The 17020-nt window shown below is 48.7% G+C and overlaps 1 protein-coding gene across 17 annotated transcripts in view; it reads left to right on the top strand.

Moving 5' to 3' along the window:
• The first annotated feature begins 375 nt into the window (after positions 1-375).
• KRBA1 (KRAB-A domain containing 1) overlaps positions 376-17020 on the top strand; it is a 37108-nt gene continuing 20463 nt past the window's right edge. For 15 of the 17 annotated variants that reach the window (XM_037835880.1, XM_037835882.1, XM_037835875.1 and 12 more), the window contains exons 1-5: positions 376-670; positions 10150-10276; positions 10827-10946; positions 11791-11940; positions 16541-16696. In XM_037835880.1, coding sequence (XP_037691808.1) covers positions 659-670; positions 10150-10276; positions 10827-10946; positions 11791-11940; positions 16541-16696 — 565 coding nt within the window. In that variant the 5' untranslated portion in view covers positions 376-658. Of the gene's footprint in view, positions 671-10149; positions 10277-10826; positions 10947-11790; positions 11941-16540; positions 16697-17020 lie in introns of those variants that run through there. The other 2 variants (XM_037835869.1, XM_037835887.1) reach the window with 2 other exon arrangements.

Raw genomic sequence — 17020 nt, 5'->3', positions numbered from 1 at the left:
GCTCCGGCTGGTGCGCGCACCTCCCGGACAGCGCACGGCTCGATAACCGTCCGTTGCGCCCGCTGGAGAGGGAATGGCCCCTTTGCATCTGAGCATCCGCACCTGGCACACAGAACTGCGCTCAGTAAATGTTTGAGGAAAGAATGAATGAATGAGTGAAGTGGATGCGTGCACGTGTACCTGCAAACCCGCAAGCTTGCAACAGGGCTAGTCCCTACGCTGAGCCCCTCTGGGCAGCTTCAGGGATCCTCGGGCCCTGGGGATAGGAGGTGGGGGCGCGGCGAAGAAGCCGCAGCCAGTACCGCCCCGCCCCGCCCTTGGGCCGCCACCGTGGTGCCTTCTGGGAAGTGTAGTTGACAGGCTGGGCCGCGGAGGCCTGGGGGCTCCGGGCGGAAGCCGCGGCACGACCGCTCCTAGAGATGCGAGGGGCGGGGGGCGGGGCGCGGGGCGGGACCCCGCATGCCGACCCCTGCCCCAGCCCGGCAGCTCCGGCCTGCGGCCCCGCCTCCTCCCGCGCGGATCTCAGCTGCTGCCTCCACCGCCGCTGCTGCCGAGGGTCGCGGCTCAACCTACCGGTCCCGGAGTGGGAGCCTGCGCCTCTGGCCGCCGCGCCGGAAACTGGACCGGCCGAGGAGTCGAAGGGAGGCTGAGTCGCGGGATGGCGCGCCAGGTAAAGCGAGCCCGGACCCCGCCGCGAGTCCGAGTCGGACGATGAACCGACGCTTCTCCAGGCTGCTCGGCACAGCGCCGGGTGGTCCCCCGGGGTGGGGAAGAGCCTGGGACCCGCCAACTTTGGGATCGGGCTGTGCCCCCGGCCGCCTCCTAGTGCAGCCGGCGGGGCTCAGTCTTTCGTGCAGAGAAATCCGGGTGCTCGAAAGACCCCTGCCCGCACCCCTCACCCCAGCCCTTATCGAGTCTCTCTCCACCTTTGGAAATTCATTCTTTTGGGTTAAGCATCGCCCTCTCTCTGCATGGCTTTTTTTTAATTACAAGTTATCCTGGGAGAGGTGGGCATGAAGCACCAGAGGTGATAGTTAAACTGATACTCTCCTTCTTGGAGGGATCCTGGACCCCTGGGAAGGGCATGGAAGTGGGAGCCATAATGAAGTGGGAGGCCCAAGTGTTATCCCCGGCAAATTATAGGTAAGGTGTGTAGATCCGAAAGTTGGAGGGAAAGAGCCCCCTTTGCTCTCCTGCCCTGGGCAGATTCTGACTGAGCTGTGTGATTGTGTGTGGGACTGTGACGATGCTGGGAAAATGGGTGATGATACCTACAGAGAATGGGCACTGGGGAATGGCACCTGGGAGCCAGTTCTGTAATAGTGGTGCACCCTGACAACCCCAGGCAATTGTAGACCCCATGGTTGGGGTGTGGTGTATGTGTTGGGATAGTGTCTGGGACAGTTTGTGGTCAGGGAGAGTGAGCACTATGCAGGGAGTTTGGCTTCATTAATGCCCCACAAGCATCTTGGGAGAAGAGAGAAGTCAGGAAAATTGGAACTTCTTGGAGCAGGAACAGCCTCCTTTTCAGCTCTGGTTGAAAAGTTAAGCAGCCTAAGGACAGTCTTGTTCAGAAAGGCTGACTGGCACCATTGTGGGGCCTCCTCATGCTGCAGTTTCCTCCTCCATAAAATGAGGGGGGTGCACCACCAATCTTTCAGATCTGATGTGCTGGGAAGGGAAAGTCCTCCCATGGTGTAGCTGGGAAAGGCTTCCTGGAGAAGCTGGACCGGGAGTGACCTTGGTGTGTGGTAGGTCACAGTCAGATGGAGAAGGGAAGAGAGGGCCCCCTGACTTCATGTCTGGTGTGATGCCCCAAAGCCCAGGGGGGTGTGATCATAGCCCACATGTGGGGGACAGTGAGGGGCAGCAGGAGTGCAGGGTCTGATTTGGGAGCCATGTGCCTGAGTCATGCTAGGTGAGTGGGTCTCAACTGGGAAGGGCCTTGAATGATTGAGGGCCCTATGAGCATGGAAGCTGGTTTTCATGCTGGGTTAGCGACTCATTGGAAGGGGTGAGCAGTGAGTTAGGAGGCTGCTTCAGTTATAAGCCTTGGTTCAGCCCCGAAAGCTTTTCTGCATGTTGTTTGGGGGAGGGAGGCTTGAGAGCCACTGAGGGGCTGGGCCAGATCACAAGCCCATGGTGGATTTCTCTCTGCTGAAGGTGAGTATTTGTGGCCTGCAGTTTGCACACTCACTCTTGCTCACTCCCTCACACACTCTTCACTCTTCCTATGCTCTTTCTGGACTGGGAGAGGCCACCGACCGAACTCCTTCAGTTTCCCTTTAGCCACCTTCAGTTCCCATTAGCTTTCTATAAGAGCTTTGTCACAGAGGGGTTGGTCTTGAGGCTGAGATGGTGAGAGGCCTGGAAGCTGTGTCTTAAGGATGTTTGAAAGAGCTGGATATATTTAGCCTGGAGATAAGGAAGCACCCGAAGATCAGAAGGCGGGCATGTGGAAGAGCTAGTTCTGTGTAGCTCAGCATGGCAGGCTGTGACTTGGAGGTGGAAGTTATGCGAAAAGTTTTGGCTACAGTAATAACACCATAACACTTGCTGTATCCCAGCATTTGTTCCACATGTTTTCCTATATTAACTTGTTCCGGTTTGCTAAAGCTGATGTTATGCAAAGTGCCAGAAGTGGATGAGCTTTTATAAAGGGGATTTATTAGGTTACAGATTTATAGTTCTAAGGCCATAAAAGTGTCCAAACTAAGGCATCAACAGGAGGATACCTTTACTAAGAATGGCTCATGGCGTCTGGAACACCTCTCAGCTGGGAAGGCACATGGCTGGCGTCTGCAGGTCCTGGGTTGTGTTTCAAAATGGCTTTCTCCAAAATGTCTCTCAGCTCCTGTGCATCATTGCTTCTTTTTCCCAGGGCCTTTCCTTCTAAGCGTCTAGGGGTCCTCTCTTAGCTTCTCCAGGACAAACTCTGGGCTTCATCTCTTAGCCTAGCATCTCCAAACGTCCTTCTGTCTGCATCTCCAAGCATCTCCAAGTGTCAGCAAGTGACTGGGGTCTGTGCCAGCTCTTATACTCTCTTAAATACTCCAATGAACTAACCAAGGCCCGCTCTGAATGGGTGGGGCCACACCTCCATGGAAATAATTTAATCAGAGGTTCCACCCTATTCAACAGACTAATCAGTCTGCCCCCACAAGATTGCATTAAAGAGTATAGCTTTTCTGGGGGACAAAATATATCCAAACCAGTACATGCCACCCCCTGGACCCCAAAAAGACATGTTCTTTCCATATGCAAAATACATTCATTCCATCACAATATAGATAAGTACGAAGTCTTAGCATTCTCCTCTGGCTGTGAACCTGTGAAATTCAGAACTAGGGACCTGCTGCCAGTATACAAAGCAGGGACAGTCATAGGATAAACATTCCCATTGCCATAGGGAGAAATTGAAAGGAAAACAGGGGTCATGGGATCAAAACAGTTCCTAAAACCCACAGGACATACTTCATTAGATTTCAAAGTCGTGAGAGTCATTTATGGAACAGTGTTTTATCCTCAGGGCTTGAGAGAGCAGCACTCCCACCCTTTCCAAAGGCTTACACAGAGGACTTTTTTCTCCAAATGCTGGGGTGAGTGCAACAGCATATCCACACATTGGGGAGACCACCTTCTTCTTGGCCCCACCCTCCTCAAACATCAGGGCAGCACCCAGACTTCCTTCCACCTCCGGGGCACACACTCAACCCCTTCAGAACAGTGGGGTGGTGGCCAGGCTCTCCCCAATCCCAGGGGAATGTGCTCCACCCTCTCTGAGGCCTGGGGCAGCAGCATTCATTCTAAGCATTGAGGCGGGAGGCCCGCCCTCTACCTCCAGAGCAAACTCACCCTTTCCACGTGCATGGGTTGCTCTGCTCTCCTTGCCCAAGATTTCTTGGCTTCAGACCTTGGCTTCCATAGTTATGTTTTCTCTGAAGAAATTTTTCTGTCCCTTTTAGTCCCTTTTAGTCCAGACTGGCAGTGGTTCCATTTATACAGAGCTTGCAAAAAATTTGTTGGCCTGGCATGCAGCATGCAGGGGTCAAAACTGTCGGACTATAGGACTTCACACAAATCCTTTCTGGATAACTCCATCTCTAAACCTGCTTGTACTGAAATGGCTGGCTGCTTCCAGGTTTTGTTAAATCCTCACATGGGGCTGTAGCCTCTGTGGTCTCACTTTCTGGAAGCCCAGAGATTTCCAGACCATCAATTTCTGGTTTCTTTTTACCCAAGAGTTCAGTTCTCAGCTTATCTCTTTCGTCTCACATCTTACTATAAGCTGCAAGGAGAAGCCTGGCTGCATTTTCTATATTTAGTTTTGAAATCTCTTCAGCTAAGTAACCCAGCTCACTTTCAAATTCTGCCTTCCAACCAACACCAGGACTCAATTTTACTAAATTCTTTACCACTTTAAAACAAGGATCACCTTTCTTCCAGTTGGCAATGACGTATTCATCATTTCTAAGACCTCATCAGAAGTAACTTTAGAATCCATATTTTTACCAACAGTCTCTTCAAAGCAGTGTGGTCTTTTCTATCAAGCTTCTCACAGTTCTTCCAGAATCTATCTCATATCCATTTAAAAACACTTTCCAACATGTTTGGTATTTGCAAATTCAGCAGCACCCCACTTCCCTGGTACCAAAATATGTTACGGTTTGCTAATGCTGATTTTATGCAAAATGCCAGAAATGGATCAGCTTTTATAAAGGCGATTTATTAGCTTACAAATTTAGAGTTCTAAGGCCATAAAAGTGTCCAAACAAAGGCATCAACAAGAGGATACCTTCACTGAAGAATGGCCAATGACTTCTGGAACACCTCTATCAACTTGGGAAGGCACATGGCTGGCATCTGCAGGTCCTTTGCTCCTGGGTTGTGTTTCAAAGTGACTTTCTCCAAAGTGTTTTTGGGCTTTTGTCTTAGCTCCTGTCTCTCTTAGCTCCTGTGCATTGTTGCTTCTTTCTCCCAGGACGTTTCTTTGTAAGCATCTGGGGGTCCTCTGTTAGCTTCTCCTGGGCAAACTCGGGGCTTCATCTCTTAGCTTAGCGTTTCCAAACATCCTTCTCTGTGTATCTCCAGGTGTCTCCAAGTGTCAGCAAGCATATGGGGTCCGTGTGGGCTCCTAGCTTCTCTCTTAAATTCTCCAGTGAACTAACCAAGACCCACCCTGAATGAGTGGGGCCACACCTCCATGGATATAATTTAATCAGAGGTTCCCCCCTAATCAACAGACTAATCAGTCTGCCCCCACAATATTGTATTAAAGAATATAGCTTTTCTGGGGGACATAATATATCCAAACCAGCACAAACTCATTTAATCTAGGTTGTCATGATTATCCCATTTTCGTAGATGAGGTCACTGAGGCCCAGATGGATTAAATAGGTTGGCCAAGGCCACATAGCTAATATGAAGCAACAGTAACTTGAATTCCAGTGCCTGGGTTCTAAGGTCTCAAGCCCTTAACCACCATGCTGTGTCCCTGTCCGTGTGTCAAGAAAAACTTCTTAACTGCCAGACCAGGCCAGCAATAGGACCAACTGCTTGGAATGTGGTGAGCCATCCATTACTGAAGGCAGTCAAATAGAAGAATTTCTGAGACAGAGAAATTCTCTTTTGTCTAGGCACTAAATAATCATTGCTTCTTAAAAGTCAACCATATTTCCTGTGGTTTTAGTTCACAAACAGCTGTGTTGAAGAGCTGGGCTCTGGGAAGAGGAGAGGGGGCCAACACGGTTTTTGGGGTACCATTTGCCAGCGTAGTCATATTCTCCAGTGTGCCCAAGCCAGTTCTTCCAGATCTCCAGCCTGTGACTGGCGGGGCTCCCAGGCCAGTGATTCTAAAACTTATGTTTGAAAGTTGGAAGTTTGAAACTGTCAATTTCTGGGCTCTGCTCTCCTGAGATTACACTAAACTTAATCTTGATTTAGTAGATCTAGAATGAGGCAGGAAATCAGCCCTAGTTAAAGGGAAACTGTGAAGTAAATAGTTTGAACCTAAAAGCACTTTTGGGTTTTTTTGTTTGTTTGTTGTTTTTTCTTTTGTTTTGTTTTGTTGTTATGTATTAAATAGCTTCTCTTAGCTGTGAGAAACTGAAGATACAGAATATTTATCGCCCAGTTTGCTAAGCAAAGAACCTACCTGCTGACTGCTCAGGTGAAAACAAGCTCTTCAGCAAAACTAAAAATTGGCTCTGCTGAATTCTTACCCCCTCTCCATTTCCCACTCTGGCCAGGGTAATGCCATTTTGATTCTGCCATTCAGAGGAGGCTGCATGAGCATTTGTTTGTGTTCAGGACCCTGTGTCCCCTAATCACCACCTTAATAAAAACAGTTACATTTTTCAGCTTTTATTAAAAGATAGCTAAAAATACCACTATGATCCATCCCTACAAAATTTACTTGGTAATAATAAATTTTAAAAGTTGACTGTTTAATGGCTTAGTTTCTTAAGCTTTACTAATCTCATTATTAGTTATAGTCACAGTCAAGCATAGTAAAGAAGACAGCAAAAACTCAGTTCAAAAACCTGAGTCCTAGACTCAGCCCTGCTACTTCCTGCCAGCTTTGCCCACTGCTTCACCCCTCTGTGCTTAAGAACCTTTCTCCTTCACACAGAGCTATCAGGATCCAGCCAGCTGCCTTCATAGGGCCATTTTGTCAATCAAAATGAGAGCTGAAAATGCTCTGGAATGTATAGGGATTATGCCTCTGCTGACCTGCAGGCTCCTTGAGAACAGAACCTGTTTGTGACATTGTGGTGCCTTGCTCAGCATCCAGCAGATTGCCTTTAATACGGGAGGTGTTTAAGTTAGAGAGGGAGGAAGAGAGAGATGATGGAGACCGACAGAGAGGTTGGTTGGATGTCATGCCAGGGGGTATTGGGGAAACCATACATACAGAGAGGCAGCCAAGTGCCTATGGCCCCCCAGCTCTCGTTCTTGGATAGGGTGGCATTCTCTAGCAGGGAATGTTCAGGGTGGCCGCGGTTTATAGCATGGCCAGTATTGCCGTAGAGAGAGACCTTGGGGGTTAGGGGAGAGGCACAGTGCAACAAATATCTCTGGTTGGGGAAGTGGCCTTGTTAGAAAGGTGGAACTTCCCTAACTCAGCCTATTCACTAACTTGGAGGCTGAGCTAGCTCTGTGTTGAGCTACCAAAAGGTGGGGAAGAAATGAGTCTCCAAGGCCATCCAGACTTGTCTCTTCTTACCTTCTGGGGATGTTTTATTATTATTATTATTTTTTTTTTTCGGTGGAGCTCTGATGTTGGTAAGGTTATGGGTCTCAGGGGAATTGACTTATTCTAACCAAACTCACAAAGGACAGATAAATCTGAATATGTCATCCCTAAATTTACAGTGAAAAAAATGTAGCTGGCACTCAAACTGGAAGTATGTGATGGCTGATTAAAAGTCTTCGACCACCTGAAGTGCAGTCTGTATGGGAAGACAAGTTTTAGTTGAATGTTGCCTAGTGAGCAAGGGGCTTTGTTGGATGAGCTTGATGGCTGGCATCATCGAGCTAAGATGGCCTGAAGCATCCATCACCTTTAAGGAACAGCCTTGTGGTTGCAGGGCAGAGCACTTGTGTCACCTGGCCAAGGCAGGAGACACCAGATGAATTCTTGTTCATCAAGTCACCTTCCCTAGCCGTGAGTTGTGAAACCATGCCATTCTGTTCAGACTATCTTAAGGCAGAATTTGGTGCTATTGACCTGGCTTCAGCTCTCCATTCTCCATTCTTTCCTCTCTGCTGGCTCAGGCCACTTCTGCAGGTAGCTAAGCAACCTACTGGGGTTAGTGTGATTTATTCCCAGGTTCTGAGGAAACCTTCTTTTTGCTGCAATGTATTGGATATAATCGGAGTTTAATAAATATTGGTCATGTGCCAAAAGAAAAGGCAGCAAAGTAATTATAACTTGTAGGCCCTTTCCCACCCCACCACACTTTTACTCAGCTGTGACATTAAGAGAGTTGGACTAACAATAGGTGATTCAAACCTTTGTGACTCTGAGGTTCCCCCTTTTCAATATTGAAAAGTTTCCTGAACCCCACATGATAGTTATGTTCTTAGCACATGGTTGTAGTTTTTCATCTATGTGTCTTTAAGCATCTCTATATGTTTAAATATAGTAATCAAAATGTGCATGTGCATGTCCCATCCATAAAGAGTGTCTGTGCCCATTTGGATCTTGGGTATGATTGACAGGTCTGAGGCTCCCAGAATCTGCAGCCCACAGCTTGGATCTCACTGGCTCCAGTGATCTGAGGCCTCTCCCAGTTCTAAGAGCCTCTGTGGTTTCAGAGCCTCAGCCAATGGATCGAACTCTAGATGGGAGAGAAAGAAGAGGTAGAGAGAACCGGAGACAGGCCAGTGGAGCTGTGAAAGGGGTAGTGACCCACAGGAAGCAGTGGGGGATACGGTTACAAAGCTACCACCAGGCCTCACCTGGTGCTTGTGTCTTGTCGGTAAGTGCAGTGGGACCTAATGTTGGCTGCAGCTTTTCAGTCTAAAAGGCCAGGAAGATTTGCGAATGGCTCTTTAAGAGAAGTGTCAGAGGGTCCCTGAGATCCTTCCAGACAGTGAATGCCTGGGCCAAAGAGACCAAGGGTTAGTTAGGGAGAGAGGCTGCAAGGCTGCTGACCAGGAATGCAGTGAGTCACGAGGGAAAGGCCACAGGATCTTGCTGCCCACCGAGACCTCTGGGCAAAAGGCTGGTTGAACTGGAGAGACTCCCTCCAATCAGGTATGCAGAGGATATCCCAGCAGGTTAACTGGGAAAGCAGAGTGTGGGTGGGCTGCATCTCCTCTCATGGCAGAAGCTGTCAGCTGTCAGGAGGGTGACAGGTAGAGAGCGTGACAGTGAGTCAGTGAGCAAATGTCATCAGTGACAGGGCCTCAAATTAGTAGTAATGACAGTTTTAAAAGTCACTGACTTGAATCACTGAAACAAGGCAACAGATTGTGTTCTTTGCTTTCTTAGAACTATCTTAATTATATTTAATAATCATTTTTTTCCTCACAAATAGTTGAGCATTTTTCCTAAACACATCTCATAATTTGCATTGTTTGTTTAATTTACCTGAGGTTAATTTTTGCCACAATTTAAAATTCATCCTATTAGGTGCTGGTCTTCTAGGGTCTGATGGCAATTTTGCAGCCCACTTAATGACAGTTTTTAGAGAAATGAAGATAAAAGTGTCCTTGAATGTCCTTTGCAGCCCAGAAAGGCTTTCAGCAGCTTCATGTCCCATAGAGTTTAGTGCCCTGCCTGCTACAGGGTCTCCGCCAAGATGTGGTGCCCAGTAATAAGTGCTGCAGGTTTGGGAGGGAAGATACTGCAGCTGGCAGGAGTAGGGGCAGCTTTGTAGAAGACGTGGGCCTTGACAGTGGGGGCAAGATCTGGAAATGACAGGTGGGCTTAGCCCAAGCAAAGTCAGAGTCCAGCAGAGGAGCTGGGAATCCCAGAGGCCAGCCCAGTTGCATCAGTGCTGTGCACCGAGAGACTGAAGTCTGAAGACAAGGGCTTCAGACGCTGGGCAGAGGAATCATATGCATGCAAATTTTCCATGGGTCAGCCATCTGCATGGCTGGCTGTCTGTCCTAGGAAGGGTCTGTCTTCTCTGAACTTGCAAGGCTATGTGTGTTCTCTTGTTCTCTCTCTCTGGGGGTGGGGGTGGAAGTGGGAGGAACACCATAAAAATGGTGCTTGCTTGATTCCTGACTGTTGTATCTTCCTTGCTAAAAAGTGTAGAGGTTTGTCCCTTCTTCATATTTCTTATCAATTTTATTTGTAAACATTTTTTTTTTAATGTCACAATACTAGGATCCCAGGTCTTTCACATTCAAAGGGAAGTTTGCTTGCTAACTCAAATGGATCTCTAAGTGAATTGAGGGCTGGCCGGGGCCCCCATCCTGTGGCTGACCTTTCCTTAGGCCCAGTGGCCACAGGGTGGGACCGTCTCTGCAGCAGGCTCCTGTGGCTCCTTTCCTCCCCCCACCCCCCACCCCCAGTCCCCCGTAGTCCTACTCACCTCCCATCCCCTAGCGCACACCTGGGCACCACGCTGAGGGGACAGCTAGGCTGGCCCTCACTGGGATGGAACCCACCAACCCCGGAGACTGTGCCCACAGGTGTCCATAACCTTCAAGGACTTGGCCGTGAGCTTCTCTCAGGAGGAGTGGTGGCTCTTGGAGGAGGGGCAGAGAGAGTTCTACCGAGAGGTGATGCGAGAGAACTACGAGACGCTGGTCTCCCTGGGTAAGAAGCTGGGTGTGCCCGGTGGGGGGTCCGGTGGGACTTTCCTCTCCAGGAGCCCATAAAGGCCGTACTGGGGAGCCTGCAGCCTGGGGCAGCAAGAACACCGGGCTGGAAAATGGAAGGGAGACTTGGGTTCTAGGATCAAGTGCGCCCTGAGTTGTGTGGCCCTAGGACCCTCTGAGCCTTGGTGGTTTCATTTACAAAATGAATACGGTTTTCAGAAGGTGTTCTGAGGAGACTCAGGGACTGAGCTGGGTGGGACACTTTATCTTTTATGCTCTTGTGGTTTTATATATGCTGTAATATGGCTCTGGGTATGATTTGACGGGAGCGAGAAGTGTTCACTGGTAAGAAGCTTCCTAAGGCTGAGCAAGATGATCTCTGAGGATCTGGCAGCCCTGCTGTTCTCTGAGTCTGGGTTATCAGCCAGGCACATGCATATGAGATGAGCATAGGTGTGCAGGCACCTGGGACATCTGCATGACTGGGGGTAGGAGGACAGAGACCGGCTTCCCTTCCCCGGGTGACTCTCCCCTCTTTTCTTTCCCAGGGTCTGCTGAGCTGCTCCCCCTCTCTGCTTTCCTATCACCTGTGGAGCCTAAAGGAGCCGTGGGAGGCGGGAGCCACACCGAAGAGGAGCAGGAGTCTCAGGGGAGGGGAGCCCCCCAAGGTAAGTGATCTTGGAAGACCTAGGCCAGGCCCCTTTGGGCATCATGGTCCTCTGGGGCAGCCCAGGCCCAGGATGGACTCTCTCTTGTCCCCTCCCACCCATGTGGTCCTCAGCCTTCCAGCTCTGCTCCATGGGTGACACTGTGGCCTCCACCCTGCTCTCTGCAGCCCCCTCTCTACCTTGCCACGCCCCACCAACTCCAGACCCCTCCTGGCCCTTATTGCCCCTCACCGCTCTGGGCCAGGAGCCTGTTACAGTGCTGTTCATTTCACTAAGAAGTGCTCAGCAGAAACCCGGGGTCACCCTTGGAAAGTATCCCCTGCTTCGAGGCCACCCTTCCTGTGAGGTCCCTGCAGCTTGGATCCCAGCTACCAGTGCAGAGCCAGCCTTGAGCTCCAGGAAGTCCTGGAATGTGTTTGTGCGTATCTGCCCTGTCAGGGCAACAGGGCGACCTCAGGAGGTGGCTGTGGCCCATTGTCCCAGACTGTGGACCATGCAGGGGTTTTAGGTGGTCTGGGAAAGGCAGAGGGCCTGGCTGCAGGAGGGGAGAGCAGAGGAAGGCAGCCCTCTTTGGCTTTCCCCTTGAAGGAAAGGATAGAGGAGTCAGAAGTAACGAGTAATAGGGCATAGAAGAAGATCCCACTTACCCAAAGCCTCCACCCTGCTGCTAGTCCTGGCTGTGCCCTGGGCAAATCGCATGGCCTCCGAGTCCAAGTTTTCTTTATCTCGTGAGACATCAGTGTCTTCCCTGGCTCTTCCTTATGGTTGGTAGGAGGATTAAATGAGATGCTGGGTGCAAAAACACATAAAGAGCTGTGGACGTAAACTATGGCCTCTCTGGCAGGAGAACAGCCCCAGCACAGCCTGCCCCTCACCGCCCTGGTGCAGCTGGTGAAGGAGATTCCAGAGTTCTTGTTCGGGGAAGTCAAGGGCACTGCCGACAGCCTCGAGAGTGGGGGAGCCAGTCTGGACGGGGAGAGGGCGAGCCCCGAGGGTGAGTATGGCAGCTCTGTCCACCATCCTCTCCACACCCCAGCACTGGGGACTGGGGTCTGTGCCCAGCCCCGGCCACATCCCAGACACAGGCAGGGAGGCAGCCACTGAATGTTTCTGGAATGCCCCTGGGCTGTGTGCCTGCCCCCTGAGAACAGGTCACATGTGAGATAGCAATTTCTGACTTTTCTCAAAATGCTTTTTACAGGGATTCATCTATCCCCTTGTGGCCCCACCCGATCGTTTTGTACCCTGTCTGGTAGGGGAGGTCAGTATTTTTGTCCCTTTTTGCAGATGAAGAAACAGGGAAGCTGTGGTTTGTCTAAATGGTCCAGCGAGAAGCCAGGTCTTGCCCTCCCAGCTTCCTGTTCTTTCCATCTCGGCAAATTGTCTTTTCCCTGTTCTCTGCTCGCTCACTGCTCTCAGCTCAGGTCCACTGTGCCCTGTAAGCCCAGCCTCCCCCACATCTGCGGGCCAGTGCGCTTCTGTTCCCAGCTCCTTTCAGATCCCAGGATGGCAAAGGGTCAACTGCGGCTGCTTCTCTGCCCCATTTTAGTGCCCAGGATGGTGGTGGGTGGCCCTGGAGGGGTGATTGTTGATTGAGGAATGGGAAACCCAAGCTCCATAAAGGAATTTCTTCTTTTTAGTTTAAGCCTCAAATAGATTCCTACCCCTTAAAGGCAAGGCCCCATGTTTTTATACCCCCACTTCATTTCAGGTTTAAATGTGTTCCTCGTGTGATTTTAGGCCAGACGTTTCCCCTCTCTAGACTTCTGTTCTCAGCTGTCCATTGACGGTGTAGACTGGGTGGACCCCAAGGTCTCCCCCAGCTCCAACACTGCCTCCACCCCCCGCCCCTTCCCATTAATACTTGCCTGCCCAAGAGGGTCCCATTTCCCAGCTGCAGACTGCTGTGCTTTACAGTGTTACCCTTTGTACCCAGGGTATCCGAGTCTCCTTCATGCCTTCTGATGATTCATGGCCAACAAGATAGAATGTGGAGGCAGGAGGTGGAGGAAAGCACAGGGTTGGTGGCAATGTGATGAGGTGGAAGTTTGGAAGTACATTAAATGGACAGACTTGTGGGTGGACATGTGGATGAATTGAGGATTGGGGGAACTTCAATCTGTTTTCCCAGGCGAGTAACTGGATGAGAAGTTAGTACAGTTGGTATAGAGGAAAAACCATGGGCTTCAAGGCTGGATTCAAATCCTGGCTCTGCAGCGTCTTACTCTTGAGCCTCAGTTTCCTCATCTGTAAAATGAGATAATAGTATTTTCTTGGCAGAGTTGTTGTGAGAATAACTGAGATTGTGAAAGGACCTAGTACTGAGCCTAGCTTGTAGATGATGGACAATACAGTTTGTCATTTCCCTCTGAGAAACAAAATAAAAGAAGGAAAGGGTACAGCTGCTCCTGAATTTGATTGGTTTAGCGTTTGTCTCCTCAGAGCACTGGATTTTGCATGACGGTTTTTAAATCTGAGTGTCTGTCCTATGCAGAACACTTTCTTAAGTACTGTGGAAAATGCAAGAGAAAATTTCAATCTGGGTATAAGAAAATAAAGAATCAGAAATGTCTTTGAATTTCAAAAAAAAAAAAAAAATGCTTTAGTATTGCAGTGCTGGTCCCTCTGTTGGAAGGTATGTGAATTATTTTAGGGTAATCTGATATTCCTAGAATATTCCCAGTGTTGAGATTGGAAAGGATCTACCTTTAGAGGTCATTGGTTCTACCCCTCCTCCACTCCAGTACCTGACTTCTCTCTTTGCCAAATCCTGACCAAGTGGTCATCCAACTTCTGCTAAAGTAGCCCATTTCCATTTTCAGTTGGCTGTGGCAGTCAGAAATCTGAAGTCTGACTTTGTACCTTCTAGTTATCATCCTGGTTCCACCTTGCAGGTGGGCCCCTTCTCCTAAGCTGCCCTTCTTCTTGATGAACCTTTCCAGTGTCTTCAGCTTTTCCTCATACTGTGTTTCAAGTTGCCTGCCCATCTTGCAGAGTTTCTGGGCTGTCCTTCCTATGTAGAGCCCAGAGCTGCTCTTGGACTCTGGGCTCAGAGCATGGCTTGAGCCAAGGCCTCCCTGCAGGCCCTGTTTAATCATGTAGATCTAGATTTTTTTACCTTGCTATCGTCACAACTGGTTGGTATTAGAACTTTGTGTCAGCAGCTCCTCTCTCTTTCTTACAAATGCTGCTAAGTCACCTTGTCCCCATCTTATGCCACATAGGTAGTTTTTTTGGCCCAACCATAGAGCTTTACATTAATCTCTGTCTTCATTTTTTATTTTGTCAAATTTCCTCAACTATCCAGCCTGCCAAAATCTTCATGGATCTTGTCATCTAACATCAGCTCTTTCTTCTGACATGGTTTCACCTAGAAATTTGGACAGTTTCTTATGAATATCTAAAGTGAAGACCTGAATCAAACTATTCAGTAAACTCGGGTCAGTTCCGAAACCCTGCACAAGCAGCTGCAGATTTCTCTTTGGCTTGGCATGAATCCATTAATCTTTGAGTTTAGCTGACTCATCTTCATTTTGCCAAAGAGATATCTTGAATGCATTGGGAAAATATTTATGTAGCTCCGGGACACCCCCTTTTCCAAGTGCCTCACATGACCAGTAGCACTTGACTGACCCACGGTCAAATACAGCTTCTCTCAGCCCCAGAGGAGAGAACCTCTGCTCAAGGAGACTGACCTCATTTACAATGGCTAGATGTTTTCTTACTCTCTTGCCTCTTGGACCTTAATGCTCTTTCTAATGTTGGTTCCATGATTTCTGCTCTGAAGTTCATGATTTCTTGGCATTAAAAGTGGAAATAAAATTAGAATTGAGTTTTGCTTTTTTCACAGTATTCGTCAATATGGAAAGCTGGTGATTGGTCTGCTGCTAACATGTTCTTGCTGTGAATATAGTTTTTAAAGCCATTCATGTTGCCTTCAGGATTTGCAGGAAGCCTAACTTATTCTGCTCCCCAGGCTTCCTGCTACACTTCTCATAGCATCTTGCTGTTGTTTGTCATCCTTGGTTGTAGACACCCATCTCTCTCTTGTGAAACCTGTCTGAGCAAGTTGGAGAGCTTCCTACAGAGACCTTTCAGGCTCTGCAGATGCTCTTTAGGCTTATTTAGATTACTGTCCCTAGTTTCCACCTTGAAGGCCACTTCTTGGGAGTTGTTTCCCCCTGGGTCTCTCTCAGCTGATGGAATCTACTGGTCTCTATTTTTTAAACTTTCAAACCCTTCCTCCTAAGAATACAACTATAGAATGTAGTGATTTACCAGCAGTGTGACACTGGGCTTTCTCTGAACCTTGGCTTCCTCAAAATGAGGCCATGGGACTCGGTGGCCTTTAGGTTCCTTCGATTCTGAAAGTGCTTAACTTCAGTGCTAAGTACCAGGTAAGAGGTAAAATGAATGAATGAATGAATGCTACAGGAGTTCAGAGAGATTTCCCAAGAGCTGGGAAGAGTTTCATGGAAGAGAGAGAACTTGGTTTGGGCCTTAAAGGAAGAACAGAGCTTGGATATGTGAAGAGGTGAAAAGCATTCCAAGCAGGAAGAAAAGCCCAAGCAGAGTCAGAGATTAAGAACGTACATGGTTTGTTCAGAGTCCTGAGGAAACAGTGTGGGAGCCAGGCTCTTAGATGACTTATCACTGAGGATTAGGTTCTTCTGTAAATGACTGAGAACCACAAATATCAGTGGTTTAAATTAAGTAGAAGATTCTGTCCCAAAAGTCAGGGTTGGATCCATGATTATCAAGAACTTAGGCTCCCTCTATCTTATTTGGCTGCTGCAGCTTTAGCTATGGCATAGCCAGTAGAAAGGAAAAGTGGATACTCTCTCTCTTTAAGTACTCTTCCCTGAAGTTGCATGTGCTTACATCTCATTGTCCATTGCACTCATATGGCAACACTAACCTGCAAGACAAGCTGTGAAATGTCTTTATTCCAGGCAGTCATGTACTCAGCTATACATCAGTAATTCTGTAACTTAAAATTAACAAAGGGGAGAACAACTTGAAGTTATTGCCATAGGCTAAGGGCCATGTTATGGAACAATTAAGTGCCATCATGTGTAGTTTTAGCATAATTTGCCGATATCATTGATAAAGATGGTGGCAAACCCATGCTTTAAGCAAGTCTTTAGATCAGAGAGATGGTAGGCAGGTTAAATATGCTGGAGAAAGAAACCAAGCCAGAGAGGCAGGAGTGGTGGTAGTAAGGATGGAAAGGATGGGATAGATGGTAGAAACAGTACAAAGAAAGACGAAAGCTCTTGGTGACTGAGGATCACAGGATGAGCCAGGACACCATTATGGGCTGAGCTCAGCCTGAATCTACTAGGGGTTCTGGAAGCAACTTTATAGGCTACTCTGCTTTAGAGCTGCTTCTTCACATTTTACCAGGGCAAGATGGTGGATATAACTAGAAAGTTCAGAGCTCAGTGATGACATTGTGTAGGCTTCCTGATATCCTGGTCATTGTTAGTGGAACATGGCAAGGAAAGGTCCAAACTATGACAGTATCAGGGCATTTACCAGTTTCTGGGTTTAACTTCCAACCCCTGTGTGTCTCTCCTTTCTTTCTCTGATAGCAGCTGTGACAGTGGAGACGAGTCCCCTCCGGGGCCTGCCCAGCTGCCTTCCAGAGCTCCCTGTCCGCAGGCCCAGCCTGGCCACCATGCCCTGCAGCAGCTCATCCTCTAGCAGCCTGCCTGGAGAAGGGGAGCAGGGAAGCCTCTTCCCCATCAGTGAGTCTGACCCAGGGTGGGGCAGGGAGAACCAGGCCTTCCAGTGTTTCAGGCTCCAACCCTGGAGTCAGTGGGACCTGGATCTGGTGCCTCTTCATTTTCTTTGGGATTCAGTTTCCTCTGATGATAAAAAGAGACAAAGCTCCACAGGGAGCAGGACAGTGCACCAGGCCTTTGGTCTGTAGAGCAAAAAGGAGATGGTTGAGTACTCGTGTGCACACACACAGTAAGCACATGGCAGTTTCTAGCATATATGCCTGTCAGCAAGTAAAATAGCTGAATATACCTGTACTAATTCTCAGACTTTGTAATCAAAGCAACCCT

Source organism: Choloepus didactylus, chromosome 5 (assembly GCF_015220235.1).
Source record: "Choloepus didactylus isolate mChoDid1 chromosome 5, mChoDid1.pri, whole genome shotgun sequence".
Taxonomy (NCBI): domain Eukaryota; kingdom Metazoa; phylum Chordata; class Mammalia; order Pilosa; family Megalonychidae; genus Choloepus; species Choloepus didactylus.
The sequence above is the reverse complement of the archived record's forward strand: the minus strand, read 5'-3'. Positions and strand labels throughout refer to the sequence as shown.